At 45.0% G+C, this 19,815-nt stretch overlaps 2 protein-coding genes across 2 annotated transcripts in view; one reads left to right on the top strand and one right to left on the bottom strand.

Annotated features, from left to right (window-relative positions):
- The first annotated feature begins 1,788 nt into the window (after window positions 1-1,788).
- On the top strand, window positions 1,789-3,958 carry PHLDA2 (pleckstrin homology like domain family A member 2). Its single transcript, XM_077287102.1, has 2 exons — window positions 1,789-2,373; window positions 3,571-3,958. Exon 1 carries the CDS (start codon window positions 1,950-1,952, stop codon window positions 2,331-2,333), a length of 384 nt encoding a protein of 127 aa, XP_077143217.1. The 5' UTR covers window positions 1,789-1,949; the 3' UTR covers window positions 2,334-2,373; window positions 3,571-3,958.
- Window positions 3,959-6,795: 2,837 nt separating this feature from the next.
- Window positions 6,796-19,815, bottom strand: part of SLC67A1 (solute carrier family 67 member 1) — a 94,232-nt gene continuing 81,212 nt past the window's right edge. Inside the window, exons 9-10 of the mRNA XM_077287110.1 lie at window positions 11,251-11,371; window positions 6,796-8,437 (exon numbers count right to left, since the gene is read on the bottom strand). Coding sequence (XP_077143225.1) covers window positions 8,250-8,437; window positions 11,251-11,371 — 309 coding nt within the window. The 3' untranslated portion in view covers window positions 6,796-8,249. The remainder of the gene's footprint in view (window positions 8,438-11,250; window positions 11,372-19,815) is intronic.

Here is a 19,815-nt window from a genome sequence, read left to right as displayed (position 1 = left end):
TCATGGCTAAATTGCACAGTAATGGAGGATGGAGTGGGGTCCCAGGATTATATCAAGAAGCTTCTGTCCCGGACCCCAATTCAAATCCCATTTATAATTGCAGAGTGGCCATTGGGTCTTGTGTCAGCGGTGTACAGGCCATTAGTGCAGAGGGTGACGTGGACGCGCACATGTAACCAAGACTGTGGTGGAGGGGAGACACAAAGCCTCAGGCCCCTCTGATGTTATCAGCCCAGAAGATGAAAGGACACAACCTGCACTCAGTAGATCACTGGTGCCGACAATGGGAAATGGTAGGAAATTACTAACGGCCGGTACAGTAACTCTAGGTGATGTGACAGGTCCGCCACCCGCAGAGAAAGAAACAAGACGCAGAGTAGGTTCTGCAGCCAACCCAACCGCAAATGTGGAACCACAGCGAGGGACCACTGTAAACCTCTTAAGAGTAGATATGTGGCTTCATCAGGGGTAATTGTAAATGGTGGCAAATTGGGCAATTTCCAGTGCTCCCATTTCCTAGAGGGGCCAAAGATATTGGAGAATAGTGCAAAAACTGCAAAAACCGCATTCTGCTAGTTCCAATAACGTCATGCGGACACAGTATGGCAGCATTATGTGGCTATTGTTGCATTGTGTAGATATTGCATAATTTGGCACCTTATGGCGGTATTAATGGATGACACTTTCAAGCCAAAAAAAAGATTCAATGTGTTGCTGGAATTCCCCTTTAAGCATCTGCAGATATCAATCCATCATCTCTGCAACTTAACAAAACAGGGAAAACCTGCTCAGACTGAAAAAACGGCATTATCCCAGCAGGGGGTCAAGAAATGACATACTGCCATAGCGAGGACGCGTGTATCCGCCTAAGGCCTGAAGAACCATAAGCCAGCGCATGCAAAAATGCACAGAACGTTGTATCTACTGCAGAGCGCTTGTAGAACCACAAGTATCAGCCTGCTTTGCAAAATTAAGGCCTCCACGTCTCCGGGACGCCAGATCCATTAAAACCCCTGTATCCATTATAGTTACACCCCTGCTGCCAATGGTGCCACCAAAAAGCTACTGTGCCTTGGATATGGGTCAAGGTCGAGAACACCGATTCTGTTAACAATGTAGCATACAAGGCAGCCTATGACCAGATGGGCCCTTCTGGCATTTGCCAGAATTGCCAAATGGCCAGTCCGGCCCTGGTCAAAGAAGTGAACTGAATCTTTACCCCCTGCAAATATTGTGTTGCCATCTATTGAGCACTACAAGTCTCAGCATGCCTTGCTGATCCTGCTCTTATAGGACAAAAGCGTCTTCTGTCTCTTTAGCCATGACTGGAGGATCAGACTATGCAGGGTTTATTTGTACACCAAAACCTTGGGAGATACATCGTTCTGCATGGGAACCGTATACACAAAATGCCATCAGATTTTGCAATGAAGACTATTTGTAAAAATGTTGTTTTGTTTTTATTTTTAATACATTGGATCAACAGAATAAAGTTGCAGCAAAAGTGCCATTCCATTTCAGACAAAAATAAGCGATGGCGATTTATTTGGTAGAAATAGTTTGGACGTTGGATCGGTGGTTATGTGCGCAGCCATGTGATAGGAGCTGCAGTTATGAATGAAGCCAGGGTTAGCAGCGGTGGGTGTGCCAGTGGCTCGAGTTCAGTCCCAGACACTTGAGCAGACCAGTGACTAAGCTCTGGGCGGAACTGCATTCCAAAGCCCGTCACTGGGAAGGATGGGAGGGAGTGGTGAGCAGTGACATAAATTCTTACATAGCTCACTAGTCTTCTCATTCACAGTCCCAGCCACAGCCAAAGGCACAACCTCGAGATCCTGAGCCTAGGACTATCTCCAGTGGCCAAAAAGACCACTTTGGCCAACGTCAAGTTGAACCCAGTAGGACTTCTGCCCACATTGTCTTCCACTAGCCTTCCTACCCACCAAAGAATGAAAATGCAGGTCAACCCAGAGGTGATCATGGAAGGAGAACTGGAAAAAAGAAGCGACAATCTCCTACAGTTCTGGAGAAAGAAGCAATGTGTCTTGACCAAAGATAGCCTCAACATATTTGCTGATGGCCAGAAGAAGACCAAGTGCAAAGAACTCAAGTTCCAGTCCATCAAGAAGTTGGATTGTGTTGAACGGACAGGAAAATACATCTACTTCACCATTGTCACCACCGACAATAAGGAGATCGATTTCCGTTGCCCGGAGGAAAGCTGTTGGAACGCGGCTATCACCATGGCTTTGATTGACTTCCAGAACAAGAAGGCCATCCAACATTTTAGGTCTCGCCAGAACAGCGAGAGAAGGGTGGCCCCGTGTGTGTGATCCAGAGACTGGATTCATGCAACAGAACCCCACCTTACAGGTGAGAACAGAAACTTGATAAGATCTTAGTCAAGAGAAGGCGGCCCAACATGCCGGCACTTGTCCTTTCACAAAAATGCCACACGCATGGGCTTTCCGGCTACCAGCTGGCATTGAGACGCAAACAGTTTGGTGCTTATATATCCAATTATTTATGGATTTTTTAAATAATTTGGTGAATCTTTTTGTAAACCTGCCAGCACGGAAGATGTCCACGTCTTTCCAAAATGGCTAAATAGTATCTTAGTTACAAGATAAATATAAAAATGTGATTAATTAAAAATTGAAAAATGCTAAATAACTATAGATTGAAATCGTATATATTGTGGCGGGGAACATTTTATAAAACGAATAGTAAATCTTCGACCTAAGAACATACATTCATAACGTGGGGCAATTCTTAAGAACGAGGTCGGTGAAATATGAGGAGTAACAGGAAGGAGCTCCGGCTGCTGCCATGTGGCTGCGACAGGAAGCGACTCTTGTAGACCTTTGTAACATTTATATTTTTTGCCATGATCTATACCACTTTGGGTGTTTTTTTATTTTTAAGTGTTTTTTTTTTTTTTTTAAATATTATAGAATATATACAAATGTGATTTTTTTTTAATTATTTTAAGTTTATTTTTTTATTTCAAATTCAGGTTCTAAGCATGGCAAATGATTATTTCTATATTTAAATAATATTTAGTCTCCAAATTCTCATTTCCGAAAGTTACAATGGCTTTAATAAAATCCCCAAAAATCCAACGCCTTTCTCATTTTCTATTAAAATATATTTTAAAACTGATGATCCAAAATTTTCTTATTACTCATTAACCAGTGATGCGCCCAAAATTAACATGAAATAATAAAAAAAAATAATGGCAGCATTTTGAGTTCTTATATTTCGGACCTCTAGATAACGATTTTATAATATTCTCCTGTTTATAATTTTATTATAATAATAATAATAATAGCGATTTTATAATATTCTCCTATTTACAATCACCAATTAAAGGGACAAACCGTAGCTATGCTGTGTAATGATAGGAGCGATCTGTATGTAGGTGTAAACCAGTATATGTCCTGTCTATATGGGATTGCACTAGTAGGACCCCCATAAGAATTATATTAATTTTTTTTTCCCCTGGGATTGCACTAGTAGGACCCCCATAAGAATTATATTAATTTTTTTTTCCCCTTTTGTTCCTTGCAGCGCCCATGAATTATGGACCAAATAAGAAAGCAGAGGCTAAAGCGCCGACTCTGAAGACAAGGAAGTCACTTCCTTTGCAAGGACAAAGCAAGTTAAACAAGATTTGTTTGAGCATTGATCGTTGGAGCCTAACCCGAGGAGCTGACGATTGAGCAACCATGATGATGATGATGGAAGATCATTAGTGTTATTTATTTATCCATGGGAAAAGCCTCATGTAATGTCAAACCGGGCTGAGACGGATAATTTATTTGATATTCTCATCTTGTATATGTATCTATTTATTTCCGCAGCTTTCCTTCTTAATATAAATATATATATATATTGTTTCATTTCAAGGAATGAATGGAATTTGAGATGTTAACTTATTATATTAAAAAAAAAAGAATGTTTTTGTACTTAATGAGTTTGTTTAATATTTTACATTAAAAAGAGAATGGGTTCGATAACAAGAATAAAACGTACCCCTTATTATGGGCTGGGTATGGAACTACAACTCCCAGCTTACAGCTGTAGTTCCATTGGAGAGGCACAGGTTAGAGTCCACTATGTTTGGAACATGGGATTAGAAAAATATGTGCCCCCCATAACCACTACTTTATGTCACAAACCTCCAGATACTTTTCTCTCCATAGATGTGACTAAGACCTTATAACGCTCCAGTGCTATTATAACATGACGACTTTCCTGTATCCGCCCAAAGTTTGACCTTTTGATTTTTTTTTTTCTCTCTTTGAAGTAGAATTTCCTCCTGAACTTTGAGCCAGAATTAATTATCTGTACAAGGTTCCTTTTGAGATTTCGACCATCTCATCCCCTGCCAATTATAGTTATACAGAGCAGGGGGGCCAATGGGCCCTATCAGGAAAACATATGGTTAATCCCATATATATCCTGCTCCTAAGGGTTAAAACTAAATGGGTGGTCCAGGTTTAGAAAATCCCAAAATAAGCACCACCCTGACCTTCAGGTTATGTCTTATATTGAAGTTAATAGAGCAGAGCTGCAATACCGCACACAACCTTCGGGCAGGGGTGGCGCTGTTTCTGAAAGAAGGAAGCTATGTTTTTCGAACATATTTTTTTAGGACAAAGTTGTTATGCCCAGTGTATGTGGGGGTAATTATTATATTGGTGGAGCTGAGATAGCGAGCAGTGATGGGGATCATGCTTGTACGTGAGGAGGAGGAGCGACGTGACGTCACCGTGCAAAGTTCATCAAGAAGGGAAATTCCTTGATTGCATTCCACAAAGGCCCGAGGCGATAACGAATCACTTAATCATGCGCCATAAAATAGACGGCAAACATTATATTATACCGCTGTCATAAATCCATATATTTCTGCATTTAAAGTGGAACACACACAGGTGCTGCGCCTCCCAATGTCACCTGCTTAAAGGTCCCCTGATAGGTTGATCACAGGTCGCTCTAATACTGGAGCCCCAAGTGATCAGCTGTAACCTGCAACTATACCTGCTCAAATTTCCTGCAGCACTCCCGCAGGAGAAAAAAGGTATTACATAGTCCTCACTGAATTTCCATGTACTGATTTACTGGGTGCTCTTTGTAGAAACTTTCCATGGGGAGGGTCTTAAAAGAGAGACCCCCATCTAGTAACCCAGATTCTCCCCTAAGAGTATTGAATATAAGCCACCTTCTGAAAGACATGCTGGCACTTGTAGTTCTACAAAAGCTATGTTTCTCCCTTTTTGCCTTACATATCCAGTGCAGATGGAGCAGAATACGGCCGATCATCAGTAAACAACCGGCCGATGTAACCTATGACTGGTGTAATCACAAACCGATCAAGATGCTGCGTCACGCACTGCAATAAGCTCTGCTTCATCTGCGGCCTCACAGATCCGTGTGCAATATGACGAGGAAACAGAATAAAACCCTAGATAATTATCTGTAATACTTCAGTAACGTCTTAGAAAGTAATTACATGAATATAAGTCTTATGTAATCAGTGATTTCCAAGCAGCCATGGTCGTGGCCTAATGTCAGTGTATATTCACACTCCAAACAGGGCACTTATTACATTGTTCATCCTGGGCCTCCTGTTTCACGATGAGAATCCCATCATAAAAAAAAAATAAAAATGCCACATAAGGGAGAGAGCTGACCATGCAAGACAGGGAAATTACATGCAGTATGTGCACGCATTTATTTCAAGAACTGGTGCAGTCTCTTAAAGGGAATGTCGACTTTTTTTACTAAGACTTTGTTATGAAGTCTAATATTTTGCTCCGATTATTTCTCAATCCATATTTACAGCGATTGACGTCCTATTTTTGGAATATAAAGAAGAAGGATTTAAAATATAGGATAATATCACCTTAAGCGTCTATTGCATAAGTCAATATTAGAGCTGTAAGCAGCTCCCCCTAGTGGTGGCTCCAGGCGGGCTGAATTCTATCAAGTGTCTCTGTTTTTATGCAGAGGTTTAGGGGCTCTGTAATAAAAATGGAGGTTAAAATGGTATAAAAAAATATAGTAGGAAATTCATTTGCACAAGTTTTTTCGAATATTTGACATTGAGCAGCTCATGGAAATCGCTGATCACTGAGGATCCTATTGCGAAAGTGTAAAAGCTGTTTTTTTCCAGCAGCACCCCTACAGGATAAATGATGCATTACAAGTGCTGACAGCCAGGGTAACTAAATGAAGGTTCCTCTCTTTTAGTGCATTTGTTTTTTTCAATACTACAAGTGATTATCTATAACAGAGGACTTCTATATTATACTACGTGGGGGGGGGGGGATTAAATTTGCTTTCTTCTTACATGAATGTGCACCCCACCCTGTACACGGACAGGACAGCCCATACAGGGATCAGGGAGTTACGGGTTGTAGTTTCGGTGATTCACTTGTATTACATTGGTAACAAGTTCCATAAATCGAGCTCTCAGCCCTTTATGCAGCGTTTACAGCAGATGCGCGTACGGTTTTATGGAGGATGAGCAACGGCAGAATTTGCAAACAATAAAACCTGTACCACCTTGTAAATATTCTTCACTCTGCAGAAAGTTGTCAGATATAGGTGAAAGTCTCTTCATTTTTCTCCAAGGTATAAAAATCCCGGACCTCCATGCAAAATCGGTAAAAAATAGCCCCAACTAGCAGGTGCAAGTGTTGGTACTGGCGTCTTCAGTTGTTCCACTGTACCCCCTAGTGCGATGTCCCTATGTAATAGTTCTATTGTGTCCATAATAAAACTAGGGACTTGTTCACATTTTTTATGTTTTTTTATTTTTGTTCATTTTAACATTACAGCATTTTACAGTAACAGCAAAATTCATGAGATTTCTAACATCTGTCATTTTTTTCACGATTTTTGACATAAAAAAACAAAAAGACTTGCAGTGTATCAATTCTTTCAACACTTTCACTACAGTTTTTCCACATTGTGTTAAGAGCAAAAAACACGCACAAAAACACAATATAAAAAAAGCACCAAAAATGCATAAAAAAATTTGAGCAAACCCTAAGGGTATGTGCACACGTTGGAAAAGAGGTGCAGAATTTTCTGCACAAAATCCGCATCTCCCGGCAGAATCCGCAGCCGCGGATTTTATGCGGTTTTTATGCAGAATTGATGCGGATTTTGTGCGGATTTTGCCACTGCAGATTTTTAACGCTGCAGATCGCCACAAAAGAAGTGACATGCACTTCTTTGAAATCCGCAGCAATTCCGCACAGATTTTTCCGCACAGCTTTTTTTTTTTCCCATTGCTTAACATTGTACTGTACATCACAGTGCGGATCTGCAGCGTTTCTGCACGAAAAATCCGCTGCGGATGCGCATCGTGTGAACATAGCCTATGGGTACCTGAATACCTAGCGGTCTGTGTCACATGGCCAAGAAAAAAAAAACATGCAGAAACTGCTGTAGTTTTGTGCTTCACCATTGTAAGCCGCCCTGGTAATAATTGCAAAACTGTCCCCATTCAATAAACTTTTAGGGCCAACTCCAAAGGAAGTCAGTAAATGATTGGTGTAAGCTGTAAAATAAAGTTCTTCCACTTTCCAATATAGTTTGCGCACGCTCCATTTCGATCTCTGCTTGCTGTCACTGAATGCGGAGGGACTTGTTTCTATCCAGATTCCTAAAACCTGCACAAACCTGATACAATTGTAACAGTTGTGAGAAGTATCAAGCTGAGACAATCCGATGTCGCAAATCTCAATCTTCCCACAATCCACAGACACTTTCTGTTATGTAAATATTTATTATTTACACATAAACACAGAAATATAAAATATTACATCTAACGATTCTAACAATTGCATAAAAACGACCCCGATGGGCACTAACCGACTTGGTCACAGGTAAAGTTTAAATAAAGAGGTAGATAATTGCCCCCTTGCTGACTGTTTCCAATAGGGTCTTCTTCTGCTGGGAGCTGAGATTTTATAGGAACGTGTGTGCCGTAGCTTATGAGACTACTAACCTGTGGATGTCAGAGCATGTTGGGAGTTGTAGTTCTCCTAAAACTGGATAGTTACAGGGTCTTACCCTGATTTGTTTAGTTAGATGCAATAGGCTCATGAAGTATTCTGGATTTTCCGAAAAAAATTAGGTTAATACCCTTTTTCACATCTGGGGGCTTCAAAGAATTTTCCTTCTAAAACTGTCTAGATTTGCAAAAATAAAATAAAAAAACGTGTCTGCTTGCGCTACTTGTCCTTCCCTACATTTCTCCTTGGTTGACCATTTACAAGGTACATTAATAAACACAGACTAATAATAATGTTGAAAAGGCCAAAGGAGGGCACCCCATAGTGTTTATACAGATATCCCCCGATGGTGGGTCCTATGGTCCGTATGAGGGGCTGGATAGAGGCGCAGATCCCCAGCATCGCTCCTGCAACAAGAGAAAAGATATCGTCAGCGTGTTGTATCACCACCGCTATCAGAATGAACACCAGACCCATAGAAGTCACCCAGCAGGTGAAGAGAAAAAAAGAAAGATAACAGCGGGAGACGAGTGTGCTGACCCTGTGGGGAAAGTGACCTGTCCACTTACAGTCATGGGAACAATGAAATACACCTTCTATGGTTTTATGTATCAGGACGTGATAAAAACCATTTGGCCCCCCCAGCAGCACAGAGTATTTTAAAAGAGGATTATCCATCTCTATAGCAGGAGCAGGAGACCAATGACTATCTCACATGTACAGACACCGTTAAGGATAAGAGTGTCATGGCAGGAGGATGGGGAAGGAGATAAGGTGGAAGGACCAGAGTGGTCCGGCAGGACAGAGTATTTCAGCAGAGGAGTGTCTTGAGACAGGGCAGTGATATGACGTGAGGAGGAGAATAGAGAGGTTTTCTGAACTTATCTATATATATAATTGTCTAAAGGGGTACTTCCGTCTGTTTGCCTGTAACTTTCGTAACGGAAATCCCGGGTCGCTGATTGGTCATGGATATTGGGGCGGGAGTTAAACACCGTTTCACTTTTTACTGTTGATGCTGCCTATGCAGCATGAATAGTAAAAACATATAATGTTAATAATAATAATAATAAAAAACCATTATATTCTCACCTTCTGGCGTCCGCGGCACCCTTCTCCCGCTCCTCGCGATGCTCCGGTCCCAATAATGCATTGCGGCAAGGACTCGAGATCACGTAGCGGTCTTGCGAGATGATGACGTAGCGGTCTCGCGAGACCGGTACATCATCACAGGTTACTGCCGAAAGGCATTACTGGGAACGGAGTGTCGCGAGGAGCATCGCTAAAGGCCTGGGCTGGATCCGGGGGCCGCCGGAAGGCGAGTATATAACTATTTTTTAATTTAATTGCTTTTTGTAACAGGAATATGGTGCCCACATTGCTATATACTACGTGGGCTGTTATATACTACGTGGGCTGTGTTATATACTGCGTGGGCTATGTTATATACTGCGTGGGCTGTACTATATACTACGTGGCTGTGCAATATACTACATGCCTGTGTTATATACTGCGTGGGCTGTGTTATAAACTACGCGGCTGTGCAATATACTACGTGGGCTGTGTTATATACTGCGTGGGCTGTGTTATATACTGCATGGGCTGTGTTATATACTACGTGGCCTGTTATATACTGCGTCGGCTGTGCTATATACTACGTGGCTGTGCAATATACTACGTGGGCTGTGTTATATACTACATGGCCTGTGTTATATACTGCATGGGCTGTGCTATATACTACGTGGGCTGTGTTATATACTGCGTGGCTGTGCAATATACTATGTGGGCTGTGTTATATACTGTGTGGGCTGTGTTATATACTGCGTGGGCTGTGTTATATACTACGTGGCCTGTGTTATATACTACGTGGCCTGTGTTATATACCACGTGGCTGTGCAATATACTACGAGGGCTGTGTTATATACTGCGTGGCCTTTGCTATATACTACCTGGGCTGTGTTATATACTGCGTGACTGTGCAATATACTACGTGGGCTGTGTTATATGCTACGTGGGCTGTGTTATATACTACGTGGCCTGTGTTATATACTGCGTGGGCTGTGTTATATACTGCGTGGGCTGTGTTATATACTGCGTGGCCTGTGTTATATACTACGTCACTGTGCTATATACTACATGGCCTGTGTTATATACTACGTGGCTGTGCAATATACTACGTGGGCTGTGTTATATACTACGTGGCCTGTGTTATATGCTATGTGGGCTGTGTTATATACTATGTGGGCTGTGTTATACACTGCGTGGGCAGTGTTATATACTGCATGGGCTGTGTTATATACTACGTGGGCTGTGCTATATACTACGTGAGCGGTGCTATATACTACATACATGTTCTAGAATATGCGTTGGAATCGGGCCACCATCTAGTCCATATGATAAACTTATAAAAATGTCCATTGTCATCTAACTTATTTGTATATTGTGCTGCTCTCACTAATTAAAGTGGTGGGGGAAATAAAAAATAAAATAAAAAGTGATTTAAAAAAAAAAAATAAATATTCAAATCTGAAATGTTCTATATTGTGGAAGGAATAAAGGCGGATTTTTTAAATCTATTATAAACTGTAAGTCTCCATAAATCTCATTCCAGGTGCCGCGGCTTAGTCTCTGCTTCTTATATTCTGGGCATGGGAAGGTTTGGAATGTAAAACTCCTACAAAAAAAGTAATAGAAAACCTGAACATAAAAGGCGAAGAATGTGCAGATTCACATCGGACACCCGAGACCCCTGTAATGAGATCTCCCATAGAAAAGAGGTATGTAGCCTGGAAAGATCCGGGTCTGTTCAGGCCTTATTCAGACCCGCAACTCAGAAGAACTGTTCCATCCGGAATAAGGAGAGTTAAACATTACGGCTTTCTAGATAAAGAGTTCAGTATCAAAAGTTCACATTCATTGTCAGTAAGCAGAGATACTGAGAAGTCTGGGCAATGTTGCCAAACGTTTCATTATGTAACAATTAAGTCTTTGTTTACAAAATAAAATATTTATTGTCAGAGATACATGTGAAATAATGTGGCAGGGCGATGAAGATGAATATGGGGTGTCAGGCTGATAGTCGCAAAGTGGGGTGGATAATGTCCCAAGCTGCACAGAGTATTTCAGGAAATGAGTGATGAGCAGTGAGTGGCACCAGCACAAGCAATGTTGACGCCATCCCCAGTCCTGAGTGGTATCGTGGCCTATCCCCAGTACATACCAGTTTCTGATGGAGGCACGGCTTTCGTTAAGATACTGTCGGTGATGACTCCGGAGACGCACAGACTGAAAACCATCGGGAGGGCGATGATGCAGAAATGGAAGACATTACTCATTACTGTCTAATGGAGAAAAGACAGAAAGTTGCGTCACATGAAGCCAAATGACTGCGCCTGAATTGAGAAAGTTTTATGTAACTTCTTTCTTCACATCACATCGTAGTGGCACTGATTGTAATAGCAGCGTCTGGAGGGAACATTTAAAGGGAAATTGTCAGCAGGATGTCACCCCCCAAACTATCTACAGTACAGACCAAAAGTTTGGACACACCTTCTCATTTAAAGATTTTTCTGTATTTTCATGACTATGAAAATTGTACATTCACACTGAAGGCATCAAAACTATGAATTAACACATGTGGAATTATATACTTAACAAAAATGTGTGAAACAACTGAAATTGTCTTATATTCTAGGTTCTTCAAAGTAGCCACCTTTTGCTTTGATGACTGCTTTGCACACTCTTGGCATTCTCTTGATGAGCTTCAAGAGGTAGTCACCGGGAATGGTCTTCCAACAATCCTGAAGGACTTCCTAGAGATGCTTAGCACTTGTTGGCCCTTTTGCCTTCACTCTGCGGTCCAGCTCACCCCAAACCATCTCGATTGGGTTCAGGTCTGGTGACTGTAGAGGCCAGGTCATCTGGCATAGCACCCCATCACTCTCCTTCTTGGTCAAATAGCCCTTACACAGCCTGGAGGTGTGTTTGGGGTCATTGTCCTGTGGAAAAATAAATGACGGTCCAACTAAACGCAAACCGGATGGAATAGCATGCCGCTGCAAGATGCTGTGGTAGCGATGCTGGTTCAGTATGCCTTCAGTTTTAAATAAATCCCCAACATTGTCACCAGCAAAGCACCCCCACACCATCACACCTCCTCCTCCATGCTTCACGGTGGGAACCAGGCATGTAGAGTCCATCCGTTCACCTTTTCTGCGTCGCACGAAGACACGGTGGTTGGAACCAAAGATCTCAAACTTGGACTCATCAGATCAAAGCACAGATTTCCACTGGTCTAATGTCCATTCCTTGTGTTCTTTAGCCCAAACAAGTCTCTTCTGCTTGTTGCCTGTCCTTAGCAGTGGTTTCCTAGCAGCTATTTTACCATGAAGGCCTGCTGCACAAAGTCTCCTCTTAACAGTTGTTGTAGAGATGTGTCTGCTGCTAGAACTCTGTGTGACATTTACATGGTCTCTAATCTGAGCTGCTGGTAACCTGCAATTTCTGAGGCTGGTGACTCGGAGAAACCTATCCTCAGAAGCAGAGGTGACTCTTGGTCTTCCTTTCCTGGGGCGGTCCTCATGTGAGCCAGTTTCTTTGCAGCACTTGATGGTTTTTGCAATTGCACTTGGGGACACTTTCAAAGTTTGCCCAATTTTTCGGACTGACTGACCTTCATTTCTTAAAGTAATGATGGCCACTCGTTTTTCTTTACTTAGCTGCTTTTTTCTTGCCATAATACAAATTCTAACAGTCTATTCAGTAGGACTATCAGCTGTGTATCCACCAGACTTCTGCACAACACAACTGATGGTCCCAACACCATTTATAAGGCAAGAAATCCCACTTATTAAACCTGACAGGGCACACCTGTGAAGTGAAAATCATTTCCGGTGACTACCTCTTGAAGCTCATCAAGAGAATGCCAAGAGTGTGCAAAGCAGTCATCAAAGCAAAAGGTGGCTACTTTGAAGAACCTAGAATATAAGACATAATTTCAGTTGTTTCACACTTTTTTGTTAAAGGGAACCTGTCACCCCCCCAGGCGTTTGAAACTAAAAGAGCCACCTTGTGCAGCAGTAATGCTGCATTCTGACAAGGTGGCTCTTTTAGTTATTGGTGCTGTAACTGCAGAAATAATCAGTTTTGTAAATTGTCAGAAAATACCTTTCTTCAGTCCTGGAGGCAGGCCTTTCCCCCCCTGCTCCAGACGCCACACAGCCGTCACTCATGTCTTCTTGGCGCCGGGCGCCGCCTCCTCCTCACCGCTGTTTTGAAATCAGCTGGCGCCTGCGCTCTTTTCTCCTCCCTGGTGCAGGCGCAGTGAGCGCTGCCCGTCCTCTGTCCTCATATGCAGTCCAGCTGACTGCGCCTGTGCGGCCGCCCTGCCTGTGATTCCCAGCCCCGCAGTGTCCTATGATTTATTCACATTGCGGGGCTGGGAATCACAGGCAGGGCGGCCGCACAGGCGCAGTCAGCTAGACTGCATATGAGGACAGAGGACGGGCAGCGCTCACTACACCTGCCCAACGCAGGGGATAAGAGCGCAGGCGCCGGCTATTTTCAAAACAGCGATGAGGAGGGGAACAGCAGGGGGGAGGGGGGGAAACGCCTGCCTCCAGGACTGAAGAAAGGTATTTTCTGACAAATTACAAAACGGATTATTTCTGCAGTTACAGCACCAATAACTAAAAGAGACACCTTGTCAGAATGCAGCATTACTGCTGCACAAGGTGGCTCTTTTAGTTTAAAATGCCTGGGGGGGTGACAGGTTCCCTTTAAGTAGATAATTCCACATGTGTTAATTCATAGTTTTGATGCCTTCAGTGTGAATGTACAATTTTCATAGTCATGAAAATACAGAAAAATCTTAAATGAGAAGGTGTGTCCAAACTTTTGGTCTGTACTGTATATGGGCATGTAGCTCTTTCAAAGACAAATCCGGCAATATCTGTACATGGCTGGTCTGTACCTCCATTACTGAGAAATCAGGGATTGAATGAATATGCAAATGAGGGTGCAGAGCTATGGTAGATCTGAAGCCTGTGCCACTCCAGCTCTATTTCCTGCCTAGCTCTGCCGCCTCAAGCTTCACTGACAGCTCCTTTTCCTGTAGTCCCACAACATGGAGGCTGTCAATCACTCAGGAAGAGGGGGGTATAGAGCTGGAGAGAGAGAGAGTGACAGAAAGCAGTTATTAGGGCAGGTTGGCTCTGCTATAGAGGCACTACACTGTGTTCCAAATTATTATGCAAATAATATTTCCTCATATTTTCTCTAAATTACTTTTCTGAATTGCAGTCATTGTTATTTTCCAGTCATCTACTATTCTAGTATAATTGCAATGTTTTGGAACAAAATGCCTATGAAAACAGTATCTTTTAAAAAAAAAATAAACACTCAAAATGCATGTTCCAAATTATTCTGCACAGCAGAGTTTTCAACCTCTTTTTTTTAATTTTGAACAAAAAAATGGTCAATTGTGAAGTTAGAAGCATTATCAGCTTATTACAAAATGAAATCAAACCGTTTTAAAGTGAAAACTTTATTCCAGGTGATGTTACATTTGCACATAGGACCCCTTGTTCGAAAGAAGCTTCTGAACTCTCTCGTCCATTGAATTTGTCAGTTTTTGGATGGTTTCTGCTTCAATTGTTTTGCATGTGGACAGAATCCCCTCCCAGAGCTGTTGCTTAGATGTGAACTGCCTCCCGCCATCATAGACACTCCTTTTGATGATGCTCCAGAGGTTCTCAATGGGGTTGAGGTCAGGGGAAGATGGTGGCCACACCATAAGTTTGTCCTCTTTTATGCCCATAGCAGCCAGAGATGCAGATGTGTTTTTTGCAGCATGAGACGGTGCATTATCATGCATGAAAATGATCTTGCTGTGGAAAGCACGGTTCTTCCTCTTGAACCATGGCAGGAAGTGTTGTTTTAGAAACTCCACATAGATTATGGAGTTCATCTTAGTGCAGCGCCCCAGAGTCCTGGTCGTTGCAGTAGCATGGTTCAGCCACTAAGGGGGGCCATGCTGCGTTCGATGGCACGGAAGGAGTTCTCTGAGCAGGTATCACAGTCACCAATACATTTCACAGCTGGGCCTCCGGGGGGAGCTAAGGGTGCTATTCATTAGGCCACTCCCCACCATAGTGGGTAAACTGGGGGTCAGGCAGGAAGTTAGAGAGAACGCTGACGGGATTGAACGGAGCAACACCTGGTGGCAGAGGGTGTTGTGAAGGGAGAGACTGTAGGGTCTCTGCCAGGGGTGGGATCCTGGCAGAGGCCTGGCATGGAAAGAACGTAAAGGGACCGTGCCTGCTCAGCATAGCGGCGGTGCCCAAGGAAGGACTAAGAAGCGAGATAGATTGTGCTGAGTGAGAAACGAAATCAAGCGAAAGGAGATACCAGTGAGGGTTGTGCTGAAAGAGGCAGCACCTTACTGAGGCGCACTACCGGTGGCCGGAACGCCGAGGAGGTAAAGAGTTTCAAGCCATACCTCAGACCTACGGCAGGGCAGTTAGCTTGAGGCGGACTGTCTCACGCATCACCCAGGAAGGCAAAGGGGGGTACCAACAGGAGAGGGGCGCAGATAGAGTCCCGGAAGATCTCCGAGCCTCCCCGTCATACGGGTGCGTTCCTACCATAGTATCTGGAGGGACGAGGAAGATCATTGCGAATTAAGTTGTTGTGAGGGAACACGAGAAACAGACACAACAGTTGTGGGGTACTTTCCGTAAGCACAGCAGGGAAGGACTGCAACACATAGCGCTAGAAGGAAGGCACCGATTTCCACCTGCAAGGAGAGCTCTGGAAGTGCCATTGGACCGGCCGGACTTGGGCAGCCTGGTGAGCCGTATTCCGGACTGAGGACCCAGAGAGCTTCAGTAAAGAGGTAAAGAGACTGCAACCTGGTGTCCTCGTTATTTACCGCGACCTGCACCCCACAACTGCACCGCTACAACATCACTTATTGCACCGGACGTCCCCCACTGACAGACAGGGCCACGGACCGGGTCTAGCCACCGTGACAACCCCAGGACTGAGACCTAGAGGCCCGGCTCCGGGTACCCCTCGGCCCTGCGGCAGGTGTGGGGGCGCTCCAACTTGGCGTCACGAACAGGATCTACTTAAGCCTGAAGAATCAGGTCATGTGTGCCTTGGAACTGTGATTTACTGTACTTTATTGCAAAGACTGTGGATTGTCACTTGCCGCCAAAAGTTCGCGCCAAAACCGCCGCCATTACAGCGCTAAGGAGAGCGCAGGAGAAGAAGAAGGGCGTGGAAGTGGGCGTGAACAAGCTGAAGAGCGCGAAAGACAATGGCCGCCCAGTCTAAATATCTCGGCCCCTTGAGGACGTGTCCGTCAGCAGCCGAGATCCGCCTCCTGATCCTCAATGGTGGGCAGAGACAGAGAAAACGAAACCGCCCACGAAGGAGAGAGCGGGAAAAGGACCAGGAAGAAGAATTCAGCGACATGGAGGACGCCATGGCCAGCCGCCCGGAGCCGGAGCGTGGGGTCGGAGCCGAGGACTCCCCCAGCTACCCGGAGAGGCACCGCAGCCAGACCTCCACAGTTGACGCTGACCTCCTGCAGACCGGAGCGGACGGGCTGATCCATCAACCCCGGCGGATGCAGCTGAGCACTGAGGCCGGGTGGAAGAAGACCATCATCGGGAGCCTCGCCAGACGTCTGTCGGCAGCCTCGTCTGGTCCGGAGCAAGAAGGAAGTTCCAGCGCTCCGAAGCCAGAAAGCAAGGCCCTGCCGGAAAGTGAGGTACTGCAAGCAGAGATGACAGCGTCGCAGCACAAGGCCCTGCAACCAGCGCTACAGGCCGCAGTGGAGACGGAGCAGACCGGCACCGGAGGGACCGCATCTGAAGCAGGTATGAAGGACGACCCTGCCCTGACGACCGACACCACTCCAGCGACTGCTAGTGCCACAGCTGCTGACTCCGTTCCAGTGACTGATCTTGCAGCAGCCGCTACCTCTGCTGCAGCAAATGCTCCTACTCAAGCTGCGCAGACCTCCATCGCTGCGCATGATTTAACTGTACATGAGAGACGGATTAACGGCGTGTGTCCAGCACTAGGTGCAACCCTGGACTTCACCCTTCCCGGGCCAAGAGGGGTTAAATGCCAGGTGCAGCCCTGGAAGCCGTTCAACTAAGCCTCGGAAACCTGAACTGTAAATAGTTAACTGTTTATTTCCTTGTTATTTTGCTGCTAAAACCCGTCCTGGGTTAACTCTTAAAGGGATCCCTTTGTTTACCCGGGATCCCTATTGCTTTTTATTTTTGCTTTCACTTTCGTTTTTGCTTTTTGTTCCACAATGTTATAAGAACTGCCGTAATCATGAACAGTGCATGATACAAACTTCCTGTATATAGTTTGCACCTTCTTAAAGGTGCTCCCTACTGGTTTTAGCCAAAGACACTTTGCGAAGATATTTGCCCTATTTGTTTGAGCCAAGGACACTTTGCGAAGATACCTTTCCTACCGGTTCTAGTTAAAGACACTTTGCGAAGATACCATGCCGGAACCTTTGCATGGGCCGGTAGGCTGAGGAGACGAGCTACCTTAGAAAGACTTGGTCTCCTCTTAAAGGGGATGTGAGAAACTGAACTTGAGAGAGATACTGTTGCAGAACAGTAATGCCATAATGATGCCTTGAAAAGAAATGTAACTGTTTTACATGCTAAGTTATATGTGTTGAATTTGTTAAAATGTGAAATTTGAATAATGTTTTGAAGACAGGAAAGATGCAGAGAGCCCGTAGGGGTAGAAGTAGAGGTCTGCACAGTTGAAAGTAAGAGAAGTAATAATGAGGGTGAGGATAGAAGGTAAACCCTGCGTCCCCATTGAAAAGTTACTTTGTTACTAAGGACAGAGAGTGAACCCGTAGGGGTTAGAGAGTGAGTCCTTAAAGGGGCCGAGTAGAGCTGGCTCAGAGTTCTTCAACCGAAAGGAATGTTATGTCTATACTGTGTATAGTAGCGAAAGGCAGTAGGCCCTGGCTGAACAGGGCGGTCCTGTAGAAGAAAGGAGAGGCAGTAGGCCTGGTGCCGTAGGGACAGGCGGTCCTGCAGGTTCACAAGAAGGAGAATGTAAAGTTGAAATGCCTTATAATGTGATTATAGGAAGGCCTTTGATAGACTAAGAGTGTGAGTTTCTTAAAGGCAATGTTTAGTTATTGTTCCAAAAATTGCATTAAGTAGAATACCCGGTTGGGTAACAGAAGTTATTTATGCTCTGTAATTTATAATGTTGATTATGTTTGTAACGTTAAAAGTGTCCTCACCTCCCATAAAGGGAAGCCTACTTAAGTATACTTACTGTTAATTGCACTCAACAAAATTGTATGTCTTTTTGCTAACCTGTATTGTTGTTTTTCTTCCCAGTCCCGGAGTACTGTGTTTAACCAGGGGGGAGTGCAGCGCCCCAGAGTCCTGGTCGTTGCAGTAGCATGGTTCAGCCACTAAGGGGGGCCATGCTGCGTTCGATGGCACGGAAGGAGTTCTCTGAGCAGGTATCACAGTCACCAATACATTTCACAGCTGGGCCTCCGGGGGGAGCTAAGGGTGCTATTCATTAGGCCACTCCCCACCATAGTGGGTAAACTGGGGGTCAGGCAGGAAGTTAGAGAGAACGCTGACGGGATTGAACGGAGCAACACCTGGTGGCAGAGGGTGTTGTGAAGGGAGAGACTGTAGGGTCTCTGCCAGGGGTGGGATCCTGGCAGAGGCCTGGCATGGAAAGAACGTAAAGGGACCGTGCCTGCTCAGCATAGCGGCGGTGCCCAAGGAAGGACTAAGAAGCGAGATAGATTGTGCTGAGTGAGAAACGAAATCAAGCGAAAGGAGATACCAGTGAGGGTTGTGCTGAAAGAGGCAGCACCTTACTGAGGCGCACTACCGGTGGCCGGAACGCCGAGGAGGTAAAGAGTTTCAAGCCATACCTCAGACCTACGGCAGGGCAGTTAGCTTGAGGCGGACTGTCTCACGCATCACCCAGGAAGGCAAAGGGGGGTACCAACAGGAGAGGGGCGCAGATAGAGTCCCGGAAGATCTCCGAGCCTCCCCGTCATACGGGTGCGTTCCTACCATAGTATCTGGAGGGACGAGGAAGATCATTGCGAATTAAGTTGTTGTGAGGGAACACGAGAAACAGACACAACAGTTGTGGGGTACTTTCCGTAAGCACAGCAGGGAAGGACTGCAACACATAGCGCTAGAAGGAAGGCACCGATTTCCACCTGCAAGGAGAGCTCTGGAAGTGCCATTGGACCGGCCGGACTTGCGCAGCCTGGTGAGCCGTATTCCGGACTGAGGACCCAGAGAGCTTCAGTAAAGAGGTAAAGAGACTGCAACCTGGTGTCCTCGTTATTTACCGCGACCTGCACCCCACAACTGCACCGCTACAACATCACTTATTGCACCGGACGTCCCCCACTGACAGACAGGGCCACGGACCGGGTCTAGCCACCGTGACAACCCCAGGACTGAGACCTAGAGGCCCGGCTCCGGGTACCCCTCGGCCCTGCGGCAGGTGTGGGGGCGCTCCAACTACCCCTTCAGGGATCATAAAGGGGCCGACAATCTCTCTCCCCATGATTCCAGCCCAAAACATTACTCCACCTCCTTGTTGGCGCCTTAGCCGTGTTTTCATGGGGTGTCCATCAACCAGCCATCCTCCACTCCATCCATCTGGACCATCGAGCGTTGCACGGCACTCATCGGTGAACAAAACAGTTTGGAAGTCAGTCTTCATGTATCGTTTGGCCCAC

The sequence above is a fragment of the Ranitomeya variabilis genome, chromosome 2 (genome assembly GCF_051348905.1).
Source record: "Ranitomeya variabilis isolate aRanVar5 chromosome 2, aRanVar5.hap1, whole genome shotgun sequence".
In the NCBI taxonomy this organism is placed as follows: Eukaryota; Metazoa; Chordata; class Amphibia; order Anura; family Dendrobatidae; genus Ranitomeya; species Ranitomeya variabilis.
Note: the sequence above shows the minus strand (reverse complement) of the source record. Positions and strands in the feature narration are given on the sequence as shown.